At 51.1% G+C, this 23,606-nt stretch overlaps 1 protein-coding gene across 6 annotated transcripts; it reads right to left on the bottom strand.

Annotated features, from left to right (window-relative positions):
• Window positions 1–770: 770 nt before the first annotated feature.
• fancg (FA complementation group G) lies at window positions 771–21,185 on the bottom strand. Of its 6 annotated transcripts, none has more exons than XM_012955789.3 (15): window positions 21,123–21,185; window positions 19,529–19,696; window positions 17,655–17,745; window positions 16,769–16,900; window positions 16,055–16,248; window positions 14,061–14,217; window positions 13,137–13,267; window positions 12,087–12,233; window positions 10,857–11,023; window positions 10,181–10,247; window positions 8,880–9,175; window positions 6,746–6,786; window positions 5,969–6,130; window positions 3,560–3,692; window positions 771–1,150 (listed from the first exon to the last, which is right to left on the bottom strand). In XM_012955789.3, the coding sequence occupies exons 2-15, from the start codon at window positions 19,589–19,591 to the stop codon at window positions 1,036–1,038; spliced, it is 1,896 nt and encodes a 631-aa protein (XP_012811243.2). In that variant the 5' UTR covers window positions 19,592–19,696; window positions 21,123–21,185; the 3' UTR covers window positions 771–1,035.
• Window positions 21,186–23,606: the final 2,421 nt, after the last annotated feature.

Here is a 23,606-nt window from a genome sequence, read left to right on the forward strand (position 1 = left end):
TAAAAAGGGCAAGTTGAAAAGTGGCATATTTTCTTTTTAAAGGTGAAATTTAAGCAGAATGTCAAGGATATAGACATAATCCAACTGGGTGCAGTTATATTGCCAAGGCTTCCTCCGATACTATTAAATGGGCAGCAAAGGCCATGGCATTGGGGGGCTGTTACCAGAAGATCAAAACATCCTTTGTGCAACCCTCCTTATGGACATCAGTTGTTGTTTGGACCCAAGTTAGAGAACTTTCTGCCTAAAGCAACTGCTTCTCTTGTGACAGGAATTGATTGTGAGACAACAGATACCGGGCAAAGGATTTGCACCCAATCCAACTGCAGATGAGCAGGTTCCCTCCGTAGAACCCTAACAATAAGCAAGAGCCACAGGCAGAAGGAAGATTATCTTAGCTGCACACTGGTTGAGTTTTCTCCATCAAATAGAGAGACCAGTCAGAATTTCATAAAAATGACTACTTCTAGCCCTTATGTGGTGCAGGATTTAACCCCTACGTGACCACTGCCATGTTACAGATCAGAAAAGAATATCATTGAAATTCTGACTGAAGCTTTCTATATATTTATATATATATCTCTGTGATTTAATGAGCTGAAGGAAACTCTCTGTATCAAGAAGAGAAGAATTCATTTAGCCCTTCCCACTGGCATCATGCCCCGCCCCTGCCCACTACCCACCAAGTGAGTAGGAAATCGCTCATTTGTTTGGTTTGGGCCCTGAATTCCCATTACAGCCCTTTAATCACAGAATGGACTCGAGATGTGTTTAGTAGAAGAATATTATAATATTATATTCCATCTTTAATGTGTTTGACATGCCTTGTGCTTCTCCTGCTCAGTGCCAGAGCGGGTACCTATATACAAGGGATAAGGGGGGGCAGATATCTGCCAGTGGCACAATGTACGTGTATGTCCCTTTGGGCAGCCGGAGAGTCCCACTCCTACAGGAGGGCAGTCAGGGCTGTAGTTACTCCCAGTCTGGGCGAGTGGCCTGAATCCATTGGAATAACACAATAATATGTGCCATTTGCTACACTGCGGCCTCACTTTCCATCTCTTCTGCGCTCTCGTCTAGTTCTCCCGTGAGAGAGTCGTGTGCAGGGAAGGGGTCACCGATGTGCGGATCCAGGTACAGGGGCAAGTCCCTGCAAAGAGATTGAATTGGTTATTAGCACCCAGTGCCCCCATTCAGCAGGTGTCAGAAATAATTCTATGGAAATATGGGAAATGCAGAACCTTCCTGGGTTCTTTTTTTATCCCCCAGATCTAAAGTGAACCCCTTTCTGTGTCCCATGCCCCCCTCTCATACCCTACAGCAGTCCCTCCCCCATAATGCAGATGGGAGGCTAATGCAGCAGGGGGAAAACAACACTGTGACTGACAATGGCCCAATCAGAAAGGCTCAGCCCTTAGCCCACAGGTGGGGCAGGTTCAAACTCAAGGCTGTCAGCAGGAATTACAGGGCCCCCTACTACTAATTTAGCCTTTCCCAACCCATTGGTCACATGGTGGGCAGAAGGTCCTGCAACAAGTAGAATGGGGACCAATGGGGAATATAATGACACTCAGATACAAAGCTACGCCCCTTGCCCACCGAGCCACACCCACGGTACTAAACCCCATCTACAATCTGCCCAAACCCCTAATAGACCCAATCCAGTTGAACCCAAGAGCCCCAACAATCCTGCTGAACCCAAGAGCCCCCACAATCCTGCTGAACCCAAGAGCCCCAACAATCCTGCTGAACCCAAGAGCCCCCACAATCCAGTTGAACCCAAGAGCCCCCACAATCCTGCTGAACCCAAGAGCCCCCACAATCCAGTTGAACCCAAGAGCCCCCACAATCCTGCTGAACCCAAGAGCCCCCACAATCCTGCTGAACCCAAGAGCCCCCACAATCCTGCTGAACCCAAGAGCCCCCACAATCCAGTTGAACCCAAGAGCCCCCACAATCCTGCTGAACCCAAGAGCCCCCACAATCCTGCTGAACCCAAGAGCCCCCACAATCCAGTTGAACCCAAGAGCCCCCACAATCCTGCTGAACCCAAGAGCCCCCACAATCCAGTTGAACCCAAGAGCCCCCACAATCCCGCTGAGCCCAAGAGCCCCCACAATCCTGCTGAGCCCAAGAGCCCCCACAATCCCGCTGAGCCCAAGAGCCCCCACAATCCCGCTGAACCCAAGAGCCCCCACAATCCAGTTGAACCCAAGAGCCCCCACAATCCCGCTGAACCCAAGAGCCCCCACAATCCCGCTGAACCCAAGAGCCCCCACAATCCCGCTGAACCCAAGAGCCCCCACAATCCAGTTGAACCCAAGAGCCCCCACAATCCTGCTGAGCCCAAGAGCCCCCACAATCCTGCTGAGCCCAAGAGCCCCCACAATCCTGCTGAGCCCAAGAGCCCCCACAATCCTGCTGAGCCCAAGAGCCCCCACAATCCTGCTGAACCCAAGAGCCCCCACAATCCTGCTGAACCCAAGAGCCCCCACAATCCTGCTGAGCCAAGAGCCCCCACAATCCTGCTGAACCCAAGAGCCCCCACAATCCTGCTGAGCCCAAGAGCCCCCACAATCCTGCTGAGCCCAAGAGCCCCCACAATCCTGCTGAGCCCAAGAGCCCCCACAATCCTGCTGAGCCCAAGAGCCCCCACAATCCTGCTGAACCCAAGAGCCCCCACAATCCTGCTGAACCAGAGCCCCCACAATCCTGCTGAGCCCAAGAGCCCCCACAATCCTGCTGAGCCCAAGAGCCCCCACAATCCTGCTGAGCCCAAGAGCCCCCACAATCCTGCTGAGCCCAAGAGCCCCCACAATCCTGCTGAGCCCAAGAGCCCCCACAATCCTGCTGAGCCCAAGAGCCCCCACAATCCTGCTGAGCCCAAGAGCCCCCACAATCCTGCTGAGCCCAAGAGCCCCCACAATCCTGCTGAACCCAAGAGCCCCCACAATCCTGCTGAACCCAAGAGCCCCCACAATCCTGCTGAACCCAAGAGCCCCCACAATCCTGCTGAACCCAAGAGCCCCCACAATCCTGCTGAACCCTGCATTGTGCCCAGGGTTCAGTCTGGCAAGGGGGCTACGTCACACCGGGGGCCCCCGACCTTGATGAATTTAGTGGCCAAACCTCTGGTCCCAAACATAAGAGGGACTAGACTGTTAACAAGTTATAGCCAGGCTCTGCTGGAGGGAGAAGCACCCAATCAGGGCACGGATACTGTTTTCTTGGCACAGGAGGAGAAAGGAACCCAAAACTGGAGCCCAGCGAGGATTGTGGGAATCATTCCTATTGTATTTGTAACTGATTGAGGCAAACAGGGAGGTTTTATGGTTTGCAGGTTGTGCATTTCAGGAGAAGGGGGTCTCTGTAGGGAATATAACATAGAGATGAGTGATATGAGCCGACAGGATAATCCCACGTGCAGAGGTGCAACATTCCCGGCCTCCCGACCCATTAAGGACAATGGCGCTGTCACAGCGAGTCAGCATGATCTGTACTGGCCTCACTGGCACCAACATGCACACTCAGCTCAGCCGTTAGTGCACACTCAGCTTACCGTTTCAGCGCCCCCCACTGCTCAGCTAAGGATTCCCTCTCCCCCCGGTATCTCTGCAGGTAGGAAGCGGCCTCCGTTCTTCTGCCCAACGTGCGCAGGAGTCCGACCCGGGTAAGTGCTGCCCCAGGGAAAGCTGCAGGGGGGAAATAGAGATTAACCAGACGCACCTTCCCGATCAAACCACCAATCCACAGCCACACAGGGATCTAAACACTGCCCACTCGGGCCACTCGGACAGAACTGGAAACCGTTACGCCTCTGGGGCCCCTGAGCATTTTCTTATGCGTCCATTTTATTTTAATGTGGAAATAATAACCATTTTCACAGTTTCTAAACTGATAAAACTACAACTCTCAGAATCCCATTTGCACTTTGGGAAGCTACAAGTCAGTTGCAATTGGAGGGTCACACACAGCTACTCTCTGTACTGGATCCATCAGCCAGCTCTCTATCCATGTACCCACAGCTACTCTCTGTACTGGATCCATCAGCCAGCTCCCTGTCTATGTATCCACAGCTACTCTCTATACTGGATCCATCAGCCAGCTCTCTATCCATGTACCCACAGCTACTCTCTGTACTGGATCCATCAGCCAGCTCTCTATCCATGTACCCACAGCTACTCTCTGTACTGGATCCATCAGCCAGCTCTCTATCCATGTACCTACAGCTACTCTCTGTACTGGATCCATCAGCCAGCTCTCTATCCATGTACCCACAGCTACTCTCTGTACTGGATCCATCAGCCAGCTCTCTATCCATGTACCCACAGCTACTCTCTGTACTGGATCCATCAGCCAGCTCCCTGTCTATGTATCCACAGCTACTCTCTATACTGGATCCATCAGCCAGCTCTCTATCCATGTACCCACAGCTACTCTCTGTACTGGATCCATCAGCCAGCTCTCTATCCATGTACCCACAGCTACTCTCTGTACTGGATCCATCAGCCAGCTCTCTATCCATGTACCCACAGCTACTCTCTGTACTGGATCCATCAGCCAGCTCTCTATCCATGTACCTATAGCTACTCTCTGTACTGGATCCATCAGCCAGCTCTCTATCCATGTACCTATAGCTACTCTCTGTACTGGATCCCATCAGCCAGCTCTCTATCCATGTACCTATAGCTACTCTCTGTACTGGATCCATCAGCCAGCTCTCTATCCATGTACCTATAGCTACTCTCTGTACTGGATCCATCAGCCAGCTCTCTATCCATGTACCTATAGCTACTCTCTGTACTGGATCCATCAGCCAGCTCTCTATCCATGTACCCACAGCACCACCAAGGCCAAGGGTCCGTAGTATCTGCTTATGTGCCCAAGAGGTCCAACATATGGTAGCATTCCTACCATATATACTATATACCCCTGCCCCCATCTAGAACGGCATCCCTTCCCTATACACCCCTGCCCCATCTAGCCTGGCATCCCTTCCCTATACACTATATACCCCTGCCCCATCTAGCCTGGCATCCCTTCCCTATACACTATATACCCCTGCCCCATCTAGCCCGGCATCCCTTCCCTATACACTATATACCCCTGCCCCCATCTAGCCTGGCATCCCCTGGGCACTACATGCTAAACCCACCTAAGCACAATGCCCAATGGCACACCTCTCACTTTGCTGACTCTGGATGTTGCCCAACCTCACACCTTGTGCCTCGTGCCCCTTCTCCTTTCAGACTGGAAGCTCCAGTAATACCCACATTACTCTCCAGCATCTGTATGTAATGCCAATGCCCAGTGTGAGTGCCAGTAAGACCCACATTACTCTCCAGCATCTGTATGTAATGCCAATGCCCAGTGTGAGTGCCAGTAAGACCCACATTACTCTCCAGCATCTGTATGTAATGCCAATGCCCAGTGTGAGTGCCAGTAAGACCCACATTACTCTCCAGCATCTGTATGTAATGCCAATGCCCAGTGTGAGTGCCAGTAAGACCCACATTACTCTCCAGCATCTGTATGTAATGCCAATGCCCAGTGTGAGTGCCAGTAAGACCCACATTACTCTCCAGCATCTGTATGTAATGCCAATGCCCAGTGTGAGTGCCAGTAAGACCCACATTACTCTCCAGCATCTGTATGTAATGCCAATGCCCAGTGTGAGTGCCAGTAAGACCCACATTACTTTCCAGCATCTGTATGTAATGCCGATGCCCAGTGTGAGTGCCAGTAAGACCCACATTACTCTCCAGCATCTGTATGTAATGCCAATGCCCGGTGTGAGTGCCAGTAAGACCCACATTACTCTCCAGCATCTGTATGTAATGCCAATGCCCGGTGTGAGCATAAATACCTGTGCAATTCAGTGGAATTCTGCTCTGACTGTTCCTCCCCTTTACCCAAGCTGTGCTGTGTATATGCCCCTCTGCCACCCTCTGTACCCTGAGTGCCTCACCTGGTGATACCTGTAGGCCCAGCTGCACATTCACAAGTGATTCCTTCTGCTTGCCCAGCGCCAAGAACTGGCGGCCTCTGCCCAGAAACGCTGCAGCCTTCAGTACACACAGCATTGCCTCCTCTGTACTGTGCCAGTCAGTCTCCATCTCCTCGCCAGCCCCTGGGCACAGAAAGGAGAGGCACCGTCTGATTAGCACAAGGAAATGCCATTATTACCTGCCAGTACTCTCATAGGTCTGGGTGTATGCCATTATTACCTGCCAGTACTCTCATAGGTCTGGGTGTATGCCGTTATTACCTGCCAGTACTCTCATAGGTCTGGGTGTATGCCATTATTACCTGCCAGTACTCTCATAGGTCTGGGCGTATGTCATTATTACCTGCCAGTACTCTCATAGGTCTGGGCGTATGCCATTATTACCTGCCAGTACTCTCATAGGTCTGGGCGTATGTCATTATTACCTGCCAGTACTCTCATAGGTCTGGGTGTATGCCATTATTACCTGCCAGTACTCTCATAGGTCTGGGCGTATGTCATTATTACCTGCCAGTACTCTCATAGGTCTGGGCGTATGCCATTATTACCTGCCAGTACTCTCATAGGTCTGGGTGTATGCCATTATTACCTGCCAGTACTATCATAGGTCTGGGTGTATGCCAATAAAATCAACCAGCAGCCATTTTGGCCACTTGGTCACTGGGGTGTTTGCCAGAATGGGCTTTCCTTGTCCTTATAATAATAATAATAATAATAATTATAAAATGTGGTACTTGCCTGTGTTTGTAAATTGCACCTTCACAAGTAAATTGATGCATCTGAAATAGAGGAGGGAACACAAGATATCAGAGCCCAGCAGGTTAGATGTGTGGAACTGGGGGGGGGGGGGGGGGGTTGCCTTGCTATTGGGACACAGCACAACTAAAGGGCATGTCAACCCAAAAATACAATTTTGCCTAATAAATGAGAAAATAAGAGAAGTTCAGCAAATCCTGCTTTCAACAGAAATTACATTTAGAAATAACTTTTAAAGCACTGAAAATCTGTAATAAACTAGAACCCTTATTTTATGTCCCCAAATTTTACATATTTCTGGAACGGATGCTGATTTGTCGCAGTCCCATTCAGCCAACCTGTGTTTTTATTTCCCCGGATTTAATGTTTTCCCAGAATTTACACCGTTTTGAAGTGGTTCCCTGGGAAATGTAAAATTGGGGCTCTGCCTGTAAATGCACATTGGGGCATCCGGGGCACTATCTCATTCCCAACTTAAGGGGGTGAATATGAAGCTGCCCCTCCCCTTGCTGCTATAACTGCCCCTGCCCTTCTGGGAAGGTTCCCACTCAGGCCCGGATTTGCGGAGAGGCCGCAAAGGCCCGGGCCTAGGGCGGCACAAATTTGGGGGCGGCATGCCGCCCCGCCAGCTAAAGCTTTTTCACCCATACGGAGCAGTGGGGACCTCTCCCCCACTGCTCCGTATGCGAATGTTTACACGCCGTGTCAATCGCGCATGCGCGCGAGGAGTGCCGCTCGTACGTCCACGCATCAAGATGGACAGGGGCGGCCTTGGGGAGGCGGGATTACAAATCCGGCCCTGTTCCCACTAGATGGTGGAACAGTGTTGCTGGGAGTTGCTCCCATTCAGCCACAAGGGCATTAGTGAGGTTGGGCAGTGATGTTGGGGGTCAGGCTCACAGTCGGGGTTCCATCCCACAGGGGGTCAGTTGGGTTGCCCCTCCCCTTGCTGCTATAACTGCCCCTGCCCTTCTGGGAAGGTTCCCACTAGATGGTGGAACAGTGTTGCTGGGAGTTGTTCCCATTCAGCCACAAGGGCATTAGTGAGGTTGGGCAGTGATGTTGGGGGTCAGGCTCACAGTTGGGGTTCCATCCCACAGGGGGTCACAGTTGGGTTGCCCCTCCCCTTGCTGCTATAACTGCCCCTGCCCTGCTGGGAAGGTTCCCACTAGATGGTGGAACAGTGTTGCTGGGAGTTGCTCCCATTCAGCCACAAGAGCATTAGTGAGGTTGGGCAGGGGTCCCCCAGACTGTTCCACGAAGTTGGAAACACGGAATTGTCAGGGATGTCCCTGTAGCCTTAAGGTTTCACTGGAACCAGGGGCCCAAACCATGGAAACATCCCCAGCCCATTATTCCTCCTTTACCAAACTTGATGCAGTCAGGCAGGGAGTGTTCTCCTGGCATCCCTAGCCTTCCCCATCAGCCCGGCACACTGAATGCCATGGCTCATTCCAGAGAGGGCAGTTCCACCACTCCAGCCGACACTTGGCACTGCACCGGGGTGATGTTAGGTTTGTTTGCCCCTGATCCCCAATAAAACCCTCTTTGCAAAAGTTCTGAATTTGGAACTCAGCAGTGAATGTTCCAATGGAGGACATGGCATTTAGATGGAGGGTTTAGATCCCTTTGGCCATACAGTGTAGTAACAGCATACAGAGGGGCTGAGTAGAACGTAGGCAGCTTTCATGCATTGCACTCTGTGATGCACAGTTAATTGCTAGCTCCACAGGCAACCTACTTGTCACATGACAGTACATGGCAGGCATTTCAATGTCACTAACATTTTAGCACTTACGCTCTACTAAGGTGCCTGAAATCCAAAATACATAACAAATGCTTTTATTGTAAATACCAGCAGCCCTTACACTGAATACTGTGTTTATTGTCTCACATAATGTGATTTTATCTTCATTTTCTACTGTGAATAAACAGCAGATTACCCAGCTGCACCCCTTCCCAGGTGAGAAGGTAAAGGATCCCTGTAACCACCTAAACTGGCCCAGTACTGGGTACCAACTGGCACACCCTGGTTTATCTGACAAGCCCCTGAGAACCAAATACCCTTTGCTTTTCCCGGAGCATTAGATTGTAAGCTCCTGCTTTCTGCACTTACTTGGTATATTCTGTGACTGCCTCTTTGTGATCTCCCAGCAGCCCCTGGGACAGGCCTTGGTGTAGGTGGGCAGCCGATGCCCATAAGATACAGTTCAGCTGTTCCGCTATACCCGCTGGGCTGCCTTGTGTTCTATCTACAGAAAGGCTCCCAGGTATCAGCTCTGCAGTTCTGCCAAGGACTTCCTCACACACTGTCATGGCATCCTGCCATCGTTTCTCCAACACAAGACTGGCAGCAGCCTCAAGAAACACCTCTGGGATCCTGGGGGCAGGATCAGGGTTGGGGAGTAAATCCTGCAAGTGAGGGACACATAGCACCGGGCTAAAACCACATTCCCCCAGGGTGTTGAAGTACAAGAAGTAATAAAACCAGTAGATTTTTTGTAAATAAAATAAATGGGAAAAGTATTTTAAAGGAGAACTAAACCCTAGTTTGATGGAAGATCGGCACACAGGGAAACTGCTGAACAGAATAGATGCTGCGCAGCTTAGAGGGGGGACAGTGGAGTTTGGGCCTCTGTGTACTTGAAATGCCAAGGCCAGTCCAGCCTGGGCTAGGGTTTAGTTCCCCTTTAATCCCAAGCCCTATTCATTTGACTCATGTTGCACAATGGGGAAAACTTCCCCCTCAAATCTGTAATAAAACACCCCCCCCCCCCCCACCACAAAATGTAAGTTTTATGTAAGCAAAATAAAAATATACTAAATAACAAGACTGGGTGTAAGACGAGAGAAGTGGTGTAAATACTTTTGCAACACTCAACAGAACCATCAGCCGCAATATCCTAGGAGAAGCATCGGTTCTGTGCCAATGGTGCTGCACCCACAAAGCTTCATACAAAAGGGGTTCGGAAAAGCTTCTCCCCCCCACATACTCTGTACGGCATTGTTCCGCAAGAGGGAGAGTCCATTCCCTCAAGCACCTTGGTTCTGCCAGGCAGGGTCAGGCCATAACAATGCTGTGCTGCAGTGCCACAGGGAAATTCAGTCCCCTCGTTACTCTCCATATTCCTAGCCCTGCACTAAGCATCTCCAGCACAGGGTCAGACTGGGCCGCCGGGCTACCAGGAAAATACTCAGTGGGCCCCAGCGGCCCAGACCCGACCCTATTGCCGCTTCCTCTGGCCTCCAATGTCCCCCCCGACGCGTTTCACATACGCGCGTTCAGGGGAGGATGTAGGACAGTGGTCTCTGGGGGGGGTTAGGGGTGGGCCCTGCACCCCCAGTCCGACACTGTCCCAGCCACAGGGCGATACAACTCTGTATTGTGGCCCCTTATACTCTCTCTGTATAACTTACCTCCTGGTGGGCTTCATCCTGCAGAAGAGCCAAGAGGTCCAAATAGTGTTCCGCTGCTTCTTCCCCCCTAGTGGGAAAACAAGAGAACCAACAATGTAGGATACTCAGTACATTCCTACAACTTCACCTTGCACCCCATAATAGCTGTGTTTTATCCTCATTCTATGGCAGCTTTCTGCAGTCACACTAAGCTTAGGGCAGGGAGAATGGCCAATAGACTGGGGGTGCAGGGCCCATGGGGGCTGCTGCCCCAGGGCCCCCGCCGCGGCCCCCACACTTACTTTCAGGGGAAGGAGACCGGTGGATCGCCCGACGGAGATCAGGTCTGGGCTGCAGGGCCCACTGGGTTCTTTCCGACCCTGCACTTATTTAACAGAACCATCATTTTCTTAATATTTTATATACCCGGGATCTGACCAATCAGACATCCGGCTGCTGCTATTTCATTAGGGAAGTTGAGCACAAGTACATCCCATAACTTCACTCTACCTCTATGAAAATAATCAATAATTGGTCAAAGGTAGTAACTTACAACAACCAATCAGAAGTTTGAATGAACCTGAATGCCCCATTGGTTGTTATGGGTTACTCTGCATGGAGCACACTCTGTGCTTGTTATGGCAATACCCCACATGCTGGGGACCCCCAAGGTCCAAGATGCTGGAGACGTCATTACCTTTTGCTTGCGAGGCAGCTCCTTGCGGTTAGATACTTCACTTTCCAGGGAGACGGAGACCGCACAGCGCAGGTCAGGCTGGGGGCTTTTACTATCAGCTCTGTGCCAATCAGGAAACAGGCCTGCGTAGAGGAGGAGGCGGCTTCCGGCTGGGGACTCAGTAAAGCCTAAGGAAAGGCAAAGTACAGTGTACATTGAGCTAAACATCCCAGCGCCAGGAGTTATAGTTCAACAAGATCCAAAGTTTTCCAGAGTAGATTTCCAGCACAGCAAACAGCTATACCAGGTCATTATTAGAGCTTCAGTGTGTTGCTGCACTCAGCTTGTGGCTGGGGATGCTGGGAGCTGTAGTTCTAGGAAGTATGGGAGGGCCAAAGGCTAACCATAGCCGAGCTATATAAACACTACATGCAGAGTCTAGGCCTCGTGTCAGAATCCAACGTACAGCCACTCACCAAATGCGGGGAAAGTACGAACGTGATTGGTTGCTGTGTGGTTTTGGAAAGGGCAACATAAGGTATCGGTATTGGGCAGGTTAAATACCATGTAGAGCGCAGACCATATGTGCTAGTTAAAGGGGTTGTCAACCTTTTAGTATGATGTAGAGAGTGAGACAATTTGCAATTGGTCTTCATTTTTTATTATTTGTAGTCTTTTAGTTATCTCACTTTTTGTTCAGCAACTCTCCAGCTTGGAGTTTCAGCAGCTATTTGGTTGCTAGGGTCCAAATTACCTTAGTAACCAGGGTGTGGTTTGAATGAAAGACCGATATATAAATAGGAAAGGGAATAGAAAAATAAATAATAAAAAGTAACAATAAAACTGGAGCCTCACAGAGCATTAGGGTTTGGCTGCCGGGGTCAGTGACCCCCATTTGAAAGCTGCAAAGAGTCAGAAGAAGAAGGCAAATAATTTAAAAACTATGAAAAACAAATAATGAAGACCAATTGAAAAGTTGTATAGAATTGGCTATTCTATAACATACTAAAAGTTAACTTAAACCATCCTTTTAATACAATCCTCTCCTAATGGGCGTACATAGGCCCCTATTATGTTTAAGTTTGGGCAGCTGGACACAGAATATAAGAAACACTGGGGCTTATTTATAAACATTGGGCACATTGGCAAATGGGCAGTAAGCCATAGCAACCAATCACTGGTTAGATTATTCCTGAACATTGAAAGCAATCATCTGATTGGTTGCTATGGAACCACAGGAGTGTGGGTTACCTTATAGAGCAAGCTCAGCGCCTCCAGTTCTGCCTCCACGTTGCCCATTGCCCTGTATAGAGCGGCGCTGTGATGGAGTGCGGCCAGACAGCGGAAGTCCAACTGCAGGGCTTGCTTCCAATACTGCAGGGCTGTCTGGGGCTTCTCCTGGGCACGGAACATCGGGGTCAGTACAAGGGGTTTCCATGATCAAAGTTACACCAGGAACAAAAATGATTGATCATTGATTGATATTAAGAGGAAAATGAAAGAAAAGCCATTCAGTGGGGAGAGTGTGAGCTCTGCATTGAGAATATTTATATATATATATATATATATATATATGGGCTGCCATATGGGACAGTCTATCCAACAGATACTTGGCTATATCTATTGAGCAGGTCTGTTTATGATTATATGGGTGGCCATACAGAACAAATATCTGGTCATATGGCCAATTCAACAAATCTGTATGGCTAGTTTAAGGTGATAGTAACAATGCATTTTCCCCATTCAGGTTAATGTACCCACAGGCAGGGTCGGACTGGGCCGCCGGGACACCAGGATAAAACCCGGTGGCCCAGACCTGACCTGACCCCCAGCCGACGGTGTTCCTCCCATGACGCATTAAACTTACGCACGCTCAGGGAAGGATGTCGGGTGGGGGACCCTGCGGGGGGAAGAATTCACTGGTTGCCTGTTTAGGTGGCCATACACCATAAGATCCGCTCATTTGGCGAGGGCAAGCAGATTTTGCCACTGATATGCCCACCCAAGGTGATATCCGGAGGTGATGTCCCTCTGGAATAGGGGCCATCAGAGAAAATCAAACCTGCTCAATCAACATCTACCCAATTTGTGCCAAGATATGGGTCAAATAAGGCTGTCGGAGGTGCCCAATTGGTCTAATGGACCTGAATCGGCAACTGAAATCTGCCCCTGTATGGCCAGCTTTAGAAAGCAAAAATGTATGATTGGTGGCTACTGGTTACCAGACTTGGCCACAAACATTTTGACTTGTACTATACTATCCTCTGGGACTGGAGATGATCCAGTGGGTCAGAACCGTACCAGTTTCTGAAAGCAGAAGCCCAGACAAGTGTACATTTGGGCCAGGACTCGGCTGGAGCACAGGCTTTCCGCTGCCTCTCTAAGGAGGTCGATGGCAGAAGGGAGTTGGGAGGCTTCCATGGCACGGATACCTGGGGGGGGGAGAAGGGGATACATTACAGGACACATGGAGTGTTTTATACAGGGAAAATCATCTCTACCATCTTTCCATCTGTACCAAAGAATGAGATTTGTGCTTATTTCATTAACCTTTCCGAACTACATTAATATAATCTGGGGCAGCACTAGCCAATATGCAGCTTTTTTATTTCCTGATTGTGGGCTGAATCCTGCCCCTACATGTTTCAGTGATTTCAGTACATACTCAGTATATAACACCTTTTCCAAGCTGTATGCATATAGACAGGAGAGACAATAGGGCTCATTGACGATGATCCAAGCAGTGTGCAAAGTGCAAAAAAGGCCACAATCAGCCAAATTTATTGCACTTTGGTCACTGCGTGGAGCATTACGTACACAGCCGCAGGCCTCTGAGCTCCATTTCAAAGCGCAGAGACCTGTGAACAGTGCTTAGAATGAAGTGCAGCTTGCATTAGGCCACGCTTGATTCTAATGGGGAGGGTGGGGGTAGGACGGGCCCTACTGCCTAACGTACAGGCTAGCTGTGCACTTCAATGCCCTTAGTGCAGAGGGGGGCACAAGTGTTCCATAGATGGCACTAAAATGTGTGCTCGTGCATTTGTGCCCCCCATTATGTGCAGAGTTGGTAGGTGGGTGCTCTCTCAGTAGTGAGTCTGGGGGCCAAACTACTAGGGGAAATGAAGGGGTGCTTCCCTCAGGGTGGACATAATAACATTTCACCTGCTCCCAGTGAATACAAATGCACTTACAGGTATGATTATACAGGAACCGGTTTGGCCGTACCTTGCAGGAAGGCTGCCGAGGTGTAAAGGACGTCTCTCAGCTGCTGCACCGGCTGCACAACCAGCGCTCTCTCCCCCGACTCACTGGGCACCCTCCATGCTCTCAGCACGGCCAGAAGCTTCTCCTCTGCTCTAATGTGGGTACTACATGCAGGATCCTAAGGTGGCACAGTGTGCGCAGGTACAGTTATACTGAGGGTACAGGTATAGGGAGGGTACAGGTACAGGTATAGGGAGGGTACAGGTAGGGCACAGGTACAGGTATAGGGAGGGTACAGGTACAGGGAGGGCACAGGTACAGGTATAGGGAGGGTACAGTTACAGGGAGGGCACAGGTACAGGGAGGGTACAGGTACAGGGAGGGCACAGGTACAGGTATAGGGAGGGCACAGGTACAGGGAGGGCACAGGTACAGGAAGGGCACAAGTACAGGGAGGGCACAGGTACAGGGAGGGCACAGGTACAGGGAGGGCACAGGTACAAGTATAGGGAGGGCACAGGTACAGGGAGGGCACAGGTACAGGTATAGGGAGGGCACAGGTATAGGGAGGGCACAGGTACAGGGAGGGCACAGGTACAGGTATAGGGAGGGTACAGGTACAGGGAGGGCACAGGTACAAGTACAGGGAGGGCACAGGTACAGGTATAGGGAGGGTACAGGTACAGGGAGGGCACAGGTACAAGTATAGGGAGGGCACAGGTACAAGTATAGGGAGGGCACAGGTACAGGTATAGGGAGGGCACAGGTACAGGGAGGGCACAGGTACAGGTATAGGGAGGGCACAGGTACAGGGAGGGCACAGGTACAGGAAGGGCACAGGTACAGGAAGGGCACAGGTACAGGGAGGGCACGGGTACAGGGAGGGCACAGGTACAGGGAGGGCACAGGTACAGGGAGGGCACAGGTACAGGGAGGGCACAGGTACAGGGAGGGCACAGGTACAGGAGGGCCAGGTAGGGGGCACAGGTACAGGGAGGGCACAGGTACAGGGAGGGCACAGGTACAGGGAGGGCACAGGTACAAGTATAGGGAGGGCACAGGTACAGGGAGGGCACAGGTACAGGTATAGGGAGGGCACAGGTACAGGGAGGGCACAGGTACAGGGAGGGCACAGGTACAGGTATAGGGAGGGTACAGGTACAGGGAGGGCACAGGTACAAGTACAGGGAGGGCACAGGTACAGGTATAGGGAGGGTACAGGTACAGGGAGGGCACAGGTACAAGTATAGGGAGGGCACAGGTACAAGTATAGGGAGGGCACAGGTACAGGGAGTGTAGCAAATTAAACAACATAGAAATGGAAAACTGGGCTCCCTACTACCTGTGACCCAGAGACCTAAACCATGTGACTCCCAAAATAAATCAGGATTGTTGACATGTCTGGGTTTCTGGCTATGGTACATTTGCAACTGGCTAAATTCATCAGTACGAGAGCTTGGCAGACTTATGGCTCCATCTACTGGTTAGAACTTGGAACTGCAGCTTGTGCGATCAGAAAGTCATAGCAGCTCCAGTGTGTTTTATAGGCCGACCCAATGAAGTCACGCATTGCTGATAATGGGGGGGGGGGGGGTAATTTCAAGTTTGGCAAACAAACTCCCTTACCCGCAAAACTGACAGTAGCCTTAAGCTGTAAAATCTGCTCATTTGGAAAAGTCACCAAAAGTGTGGATCTTTACTCGGTTTGGCCACCCATTTACTGGGCCAAGACACTTGGGCAAATCCTAATGGGGCAGAGGGAGGCCACATCACTGTGCCAATGCAGTTTAGTCCTGATGGGATTCTCCTATTGGGAGGGTCCTATAAACAGGCTAGTAATCTGCCGGCTGAGTTGGCAGCTTTCATTGGCCCCTGTATGGGCACCCTTAGAGAGGCAGACAGCAGGGACTTGGAAGTTGGTAAAGGAGTTTGGAACAGAATAACTTCCCCAGGCCTCTGATAGATTCCCAATAAAATATAACAATATCACTGCTAGAATGATTCTGCCATCTCACCTCTGGGTGCAAAAGTGAAGAAATCAAGTCATGAACTTCCTGCAGCTTCTCCTCTGCCAACCAGAGCGCCCCCTGCAGGCCCGCCACTCTGTGCAAGGGAGCCGCCATATCCGGGGCATATCCACCACGGAGTACCCTCTGCCACAGCTCCGCACTGCTCTGCTCGGTAACCCCGGGGCTGCCCACTGCCAGCACTGCAAGGAATACACAAACAGACCCCCCGTCACAGGGAACACAATGTACGTTGCACAGGAACCACATTTATATTTATGGAAAGAATTCATACAGAACCCACTGGTGCCAATGCCATTCGCTGCCAGCCAGGCAAAGCCTTTTATTTGCTATAGGCTTTTTGCACCTATTGTTGTAGGATTGGACAGAAACTTGTCCACTGACAATAAGGGGCTACTCCCCATTTATATACTAATGACCCCGAATGTGGCCCCTACTAGAGGAGGGAAATGGAGACTGGGTGAAACAAAGGAGCTTACATTGAGCTTTACTCCATTTTGAAAATGTTGGGGGAAAAGTCAAGAATATGGAGAAAGTGTTTTACATCAGTTTTACTCCAACAAAGGGCTCTCTCAGCTTTTTCACACACAGCGGAGAAGGAATTGGGGGAACCATTGTCACGGGCGGAGCACGGGTATGGATTCCTAACCATATAATAGCAAGGGGATTGGCTGGAAAGGAGCGGCACAGTGTATCACCCACCTCTAACGAGGGCCTCTGCTATGTGATTGTTGTGTTCTCCGTGGATCCTGCCGGTGGCGCTAATGTGACAAATCACCGCGTTGAACAGAACAGACATCTCTAGGGGGAGGCTTCGGGGTGACGCCGGTAACCCTGGGAGAGAGGACAGTGAGACAGATTATTGGTCTGATGGTGGCCAATGGCATATGGGCTTTCTCTTGCCTTGTCTGTGCGGTAACCACATAAATTCAGTTTATTATAGGAGAGAGTGTTGTATACACTGCACTTAGGGGCAGATTTATTATAGTGGGTAAGCCAACGTCACCAGTGCCGTTTGCCATAGCAACCAATCAGATCTTTGCTTTTGTTTTCTAGCTTGTAGGTGACCGTTAAAATCTAACTGCTGATTGGTTGCTATGGGCAACATCACTGTTAAAGTTGGCTTACACACTGTAATAAATATGCCCCTTAGTGTCTAGGTTTAGTCAATTAATAGTCAAACTTCCCTCCTGGAGCCACACCCCCATCCTTTGCCAATGCCCAGTTGGCAGTGGGTGGGGTGTTAGTTGCCCTTCTCACTTCTCCACTTTGCAGTTGGTCTTCATTTTTTTATTGTTTGTCATTTTTAAATTATTTATCTTTTTTTTTTTCCAGCAGCTCCCTAGATTGGAATTTCAGCGGCTATCTGGTTGCTAGGATCCAGATTACCCTAGCAACCAGGCAGTGGTGTGAATGAGAGTCTGAAATTTAAATAGGAGATGTTCTAAATAAATAAATTAAGGAATAAAGAGCAACAATTATGATACAACTGCAATCAAAGAGCAATAGATTAGAGTCAATGAGCCCCATCTGAAAGCTGGAAAGAGTCTGAAGAAGGCGGCAAATAATTCAAAACCCAATTCCATACCCTGTATTTTCTGTAGTAGTCGGTACAGGTCTGCGTGGCACAGCTGCAGCTTCTGCTTGTCGGTGGGGGTATTTGCGCACGATGTGGAACCCTGAGAGAGAGACATCAGATAAACTCAGTGAGATCCCATAGAGAAGCACAGTCCCACCCCTTTGTGCAACTGCCCCCAACCAGGAGCCCTGACCCAAGAGAGACAGTGCCCCCTGCAGTTAATAGAGTGTATCAGCAGGGATTTGTAGGACTCACAGTCAGTTATTTTGGTTGGACTCATCCTGATGGAGGCGATGGGCCCAGCTGGTACCTACACAGCAGTGCCAACAGACTGCCCTTTATACCCCTTACACAGGCCTTGAGCATTTGATCAAATCAGCTGGAGAGGTTGCCAGTTGTTGATCTTTGCCCAATCTGCCCACCCCCAAATGGGTTTAATTCAAACACACTTTTTTTTACTGTAAGAAATCCAAGTCCGGCTTGGGACTCCTCCAGTTACATGGCAGTAGGAGAAACAATAGGTTAGCTGAAAGCAGTTCTAATGTGTAGCGCTGGCTGAAAGCTCAGACTCAGGCACACTTTACTGCTGCGCTGCAAGTTGGAGTGATATCCCCCCCCCCCCCCCACCAGCCGATCAGCAGAACAATGGGAAGGGAGCAAGATAGCAGCTCCCAGTAGGTATCAGAATAGCACTCAATAGTAAGAAATCCAAGTCCGGCTTGGGACTCCTCCAGTTACATGGGAGTAGGAGAAACAATAGGTTAGCTGAAAGCAGTTCTAATGTGTAGCGCCGGCTCCTTCTGAAAGCTCAGACTCAGGCACACTTTACTGCTGCGCTGCAAGTTGGAGTGATATCCCCCCCTCCCCCCCAGCAGCCGATCAGCAGAACAATGGGAAGGGAGCAAGATAGCAGCTCCCAGTAGGCATCAGAATAGCACTCAATAGTAAGAAATCCAAGTCCGGCTTGGGACTCCTTCAGTTACATGGGAGTAGGAGAAACAATAGGTTAGCTGAAAGCAGTTCTAATGTGTAGCGCTGGCTGAAAGCTCAGACTCAGGCACACTTTACTGCTGCGCTGCAAGTTGGAGTGATATCCCCCCCAGCAGCCGATCAGCAGAACAATGGGAAGGGAGCAAGATAGCAGCTCCCAGTAGGTATCAGAATAGCACTCAATAGTAAGAAATCCAAGTCCGGCTTGGGACTCCTCCAGTTACATGGGAGTAGGAGAAACAATAGGTTAGCTGAAAGCAGTTCTAATGTGTAGCGCTGGCTCCTACTGAAAGCTCAGACTCAGGCACACTTTACTGCTGTGCTGCAAGTTGGAGTGATATCCCCCCCCCCCTCACCCCCAGCAGCCGATCAGCAGAACAATGGGAAAGGAGCAAGATAGCAGCTCCCAGTAGGTATCAGAATAGCACTCAATAGTAAGGAATCCAAGTCTGGCTTGGGACTCCTCCAGTTACATGGCAGTAGGAGAAACAATAAGTTACCTGAAAGCAGTTCTAATGTGTAGCGCTGGCTGAAAGCTCAGACTCAGGCACACTTTACTGCTGCGCTGCAAGTTGGAGTGATATCCCCCCTTCCCCCCCAGCAGCCGATCAGCAGAACAATGGGAAGGGAGCAAGATAGCAGCTCCCAGTAGGTATCAGAATAGCACTCAATAGTAAGAAATCCAAGTCCGGCTTGGGACTCCTCCAGTTACATGGGAGTAGGAGAAACAATAGGTTAGCTGAAAGCAGTTCTAATGTGTAGTGCTGGCTCCTTCTGAAAGCTCAGACTCAGGCACACTTTACTGCTGCGCTGCAAGTTGGAGTGATATTCCCAGGCATCACACAGAGTGACAGTAAAACCCAATGGCTGCGCTTTGTGCATGATCTCCTTACCTGCCATTGGCTGACTATGACATTATTCTCCTCCAACCACAACGTCAGACAGTCCCCAGCCATGGTCTCTCTCCTGCGCCAATCAGCTGCCGCCAATTCCTTGTACCCCGAGCACTTGGGGCTCGTCTACTCCTTGTCCCTCCATCCGACTCGCACGAGAGGCACCACCTGCATTGCACAAATGAAGGGCCAAACATTACTTATCCAGATGGGGCCCCTGGGTGTGTATAAAGGGCCAAACATTACTTATCCAGATGGGGCCCCTGGGTGTGTATAAAGGGCCAAACATTACTTATCCAGATGGGGCCCCTGGGTGTGTATAAAGGGCCAAACATTACTTATCCAGATGGGGCCCCTGGGTGTGTATAAAGGGCCAAACATTACTTATCCAGATGGGGCCCCTGGGTGTGTATAAAGGGCCAAACATTACTTATCCAGATGGGGCCCCTGGGTGTGTATGAAGGGCCAAACCTTACAGAGCCCTCCAGTTACTGGCAATTAACTCCCATAATCCCCTCTCATCCAGGGGCAGGGGGTACTGTCTCCAATCACACAGTCTCTGCCCCCCCCTACCAGCAATAGATAGATTTGTGGGGGTTTGTGTGTGTGGGTACAGCTTTTGGCACTGAGGGGCCCAGGGCAGACATCTTGCTTGATAGACTGACAGACATTTATTAGATGAGGTTTATACTAGATTCTCACAGCTAAACCGAGTTATAAATGCCACAGAAAGCCTAACCCCGCCCCAGCTCGCCCGATATGATCGTATAACAAGCGCACCATTATAACAGCGCTGTTAAACTACGCGGGGTCAGTCAGAGAGAGATTGGAACTTAATCCCGCCCCCTCCCTACCTGTCACAATACAGCTAGCCAATAGCAGGAGGTACTGAAACTCGCTGATATTATAGTAACCCCGCCCACCGCGCTAGGCAATTGGCTTCTCCGCAGTTGCCCGCCCCCCTTGCGAGTACGGATTGGTTGACAGGATATGTAGGTTGGACGTGAAGTAAAAACTCGGATTTAGATCAAGGAAATGGCGGGACCTATACAGGAGGGAGGAGGGGCTAATTTTTCAATTCAGTGGCGGGTTTTAAAGTCCAACCCCGCGGGGAACGGCCCATCTGACCTGCCCCTCACCCTTTTCCTGGCTGAGTACCCAGTGCATGCTGGGTAATGTAGTTCTTTTTGTAGCAGTTGTTCAGTGACGCTCTGTATAAAACTACCCGTACCCAGCATGCAATGAAACTGGGCCCCGCTGCTGACTCTGCAGAAGTCCCGCCTCTCCAGAGCTGAGTAACAGCCCCCCCCCCCCATAGCCGCCTGTCCCTCTGAGCCGCTGAATCTCCTTACACTGAGCTGAGTGGGGGGGGGGGACAGGAACAGGAACAGGCTTCTGTAAGATTGGCCAATCGCCTAGCTGTGCGTGATGGGGGCGGTACCGTTTGGCTGATGCGGTATAGGGTACTGTTCTGCGCAGGAGGCTTGGGAGGGTGGGGCCATGGTATATCCCAGCTCCTGCCTGTCTGATGCAGCTTGTTTGGGTGCAAAGGGTTAAACTCCCGCCTTAAAAGAAACAACAAAAAAAGAAAAACCTCAGTCCGTTCCTGCACTGTCCCGGGAATCTTCTCCTGTCCCTTCAAGCTCCGGCCCTGCTGTGCTCTGATTGGATCTTTCTTCTTGTGGATTATCCAATCAGAGCACAGCTTTCTTAACAGACAGTACAATTGACCAATCAAGGCACAGATACAGACAGGGCTGGGGAGATATTACAGACTGAAGGCAATGCAGAAATGAAGCCTGAAAATGTGAATCTGCAGCTGTAACTTTACCTGAGAACCAACTTCAAACCTTTGCTGCAGATTTCATCCCCCTCCCACAGGTACAATAGGCAGGTGCTATGTACAGGTACCATACACGTGGTTTCTATACACACAGGTACTATACCTGTAGCAGGTGTGGGGGAGGGGGTGTGGGGGACGGGCCGTAGGGGGTGTGGGGGGGACGGGCCGTAGCGGGTGTGGGGGGCGGGCCGTAGGGGGTGTGGGGGGGACGGGCCGTAGGGGGTGTGGGGGACGGGCCGTAGGGGGTGTGGGGGACGGGTCGCAGGGGGTGTGGGGGACGGGCCGCAGCGGGTGGACGGGCCGCAGCGGGTGTGGGGGACGGGCCGCAGGGGGTGTGGGGGACGGGCCGCAGCGGGTGTGGGGGACGGGCCGCAGGGGGTGTGGGGGACGGGCCGCAGGGGGTGTGGGGGACGGGCCGCAGGGGGTGTGGGGGACGGGCCGTAGCGGGTGTAGGGGACGGGCCGTAGCGGGTGTCCCTTCAAGCTCCGGCCCTGCTGTGCTCTGATTGGATCTTTCTTCTTGTGGATTATCCAATCAGAGCACAGCTTTCTTAACAGACAGTACAATTGACCAATCAAGGCACAGATACAGACAGGGCTGGGGAGATATTACAGACTGAAGGCAATGCAGAAATGAAGCCTGAAAATGTGAATCTGCAGCTTTAACTTTACCTGAGAACCAACTTCAAACCTTTGCTGCAGATTTCATCCCCCTCCCACAGGTACAATAGGCAGGTGCTATGTACAGGTACCATACACGTGGTTTCTATACACACAGGTACTATACCTGTAGCAGGTGTGGGGGACGGGGTGTGGGGGACGGGCCGTAGGGGGTGTGGGGGGGACGGGCCGTAGGGGGTGTGGGGGGGACGGGCCGTAGGGGGTGTGGGGGACGGGTCGCAGGGGGTGTGGGGGACGGGCCGCAGCGGGTGGACGGGCCGCAGCGGGTGTGGGGGACGGGCCGCAGGGGGTGTGGGGGACGGGCCGCAGCGGGTGTGGGGGACGGGCCGCAGCGGGTGTGGGGGACGGGCCGCAGGGGGTGTGGGGGACGGGCTGTAGCGGGTGTGGGGGACGGGCCGTAGCGGGTGTGGGGGATGGGCCATGAAAGGCCGGTATCACTATCATGGGGTAGGTACTGTACTGCATAGGAGGGTGGGGAAATGGTATATCCCAGCTCCTGCCTGTCTGATGCAGCTTGTTTGGGTGGAAAGGGTTAAACTCGTGTATGACCTTTTAAATAGCTATAATATACAGTTTAGTCATTTCCCTATGGGACCAAACTGTAAATTAAATCCTTATAAACGGTGCTTAGTGATGTCATTTGTCACATGGCTTCCTAAAACTTGTATTTTATAATAATGTGCCCCCAGTTCTAAAATATGAGGATATTAGAAGTCACCAGAATCAGTTAATTGAGGGCAACAGGTTGGAGCTGTGACATTATTATATACAGGGGTGTCCTCCCTGCGCCCCTTTACCCACCTACAACTCACGTTGGGGAATAATTCCGTTATCTGAATCGAGAGACAGAGAGAGCTGGCAGGAGAAACCGGAGTTCTGGCACTTACTTGATTTTTGGCTGGCACAGGTACATGGGGCAATAATATGGCTGCTGGCACAGGTACACGGGGCAATAATATGGCTGCTGGCACAGGTACACGGGGCAATAATATGGCTGCTGGCACAGGTACACGGGGCAATAATATGGCTGCTGGCACAGGTACACGGGGCAATAATGGCTGCTGGCACAGGTACACGGGCAATATATGGCTGCTGGCACAGGTACAACAGGGCAAATATGGCTGCTGGCACAGGTACACAGGGCAATAATATGGCTGCTGGCACCAGGTACAAGGGCAATAATATGGCTGCTGGCACAGGTACAAGGGGCAATAATATGGCTGCTGGCACAGGTACATGGGGCAATAATATGGCTGCTGGCACAGGTACATGGGGCAATAATATGGCTGCTGGCACAGGTACACGGGGCAATATGGCTGCTGGCACAGGTACACGGGGCAATAATATGGCTGCTGGCACAGGTACACGGGGCAATAATATGGCTGCTGGCACAGGTACACGGGGCAATAATATGGCTGCTGGCACAGGTACACGGGGCAATAATATGGTTGCTGGCACAGGTACACGGGGCAAATAATATGGTTGCTGGCACAGGTACACGGGGCAATAATATGGCTGCTGGCACAGGTACACGGGGCAATAATATGGCTGCTGG

This window comes from Xenopus tropicalis, chromosome 1, assembly GCF_000004195.4.
Source record: "Xenopus tropicalis strain Nigerian chromosome 1, UCB_Xtro_10.0, whole genome shotgun sequence".
In the NCBI taxonomy this organism is placed as follows: domain Eukaryota; kingdom Metazoa; phylum Chordata; class Amphibia; order Anura; family Pipidae; genus Xenopus; species Xenopus tropicalis.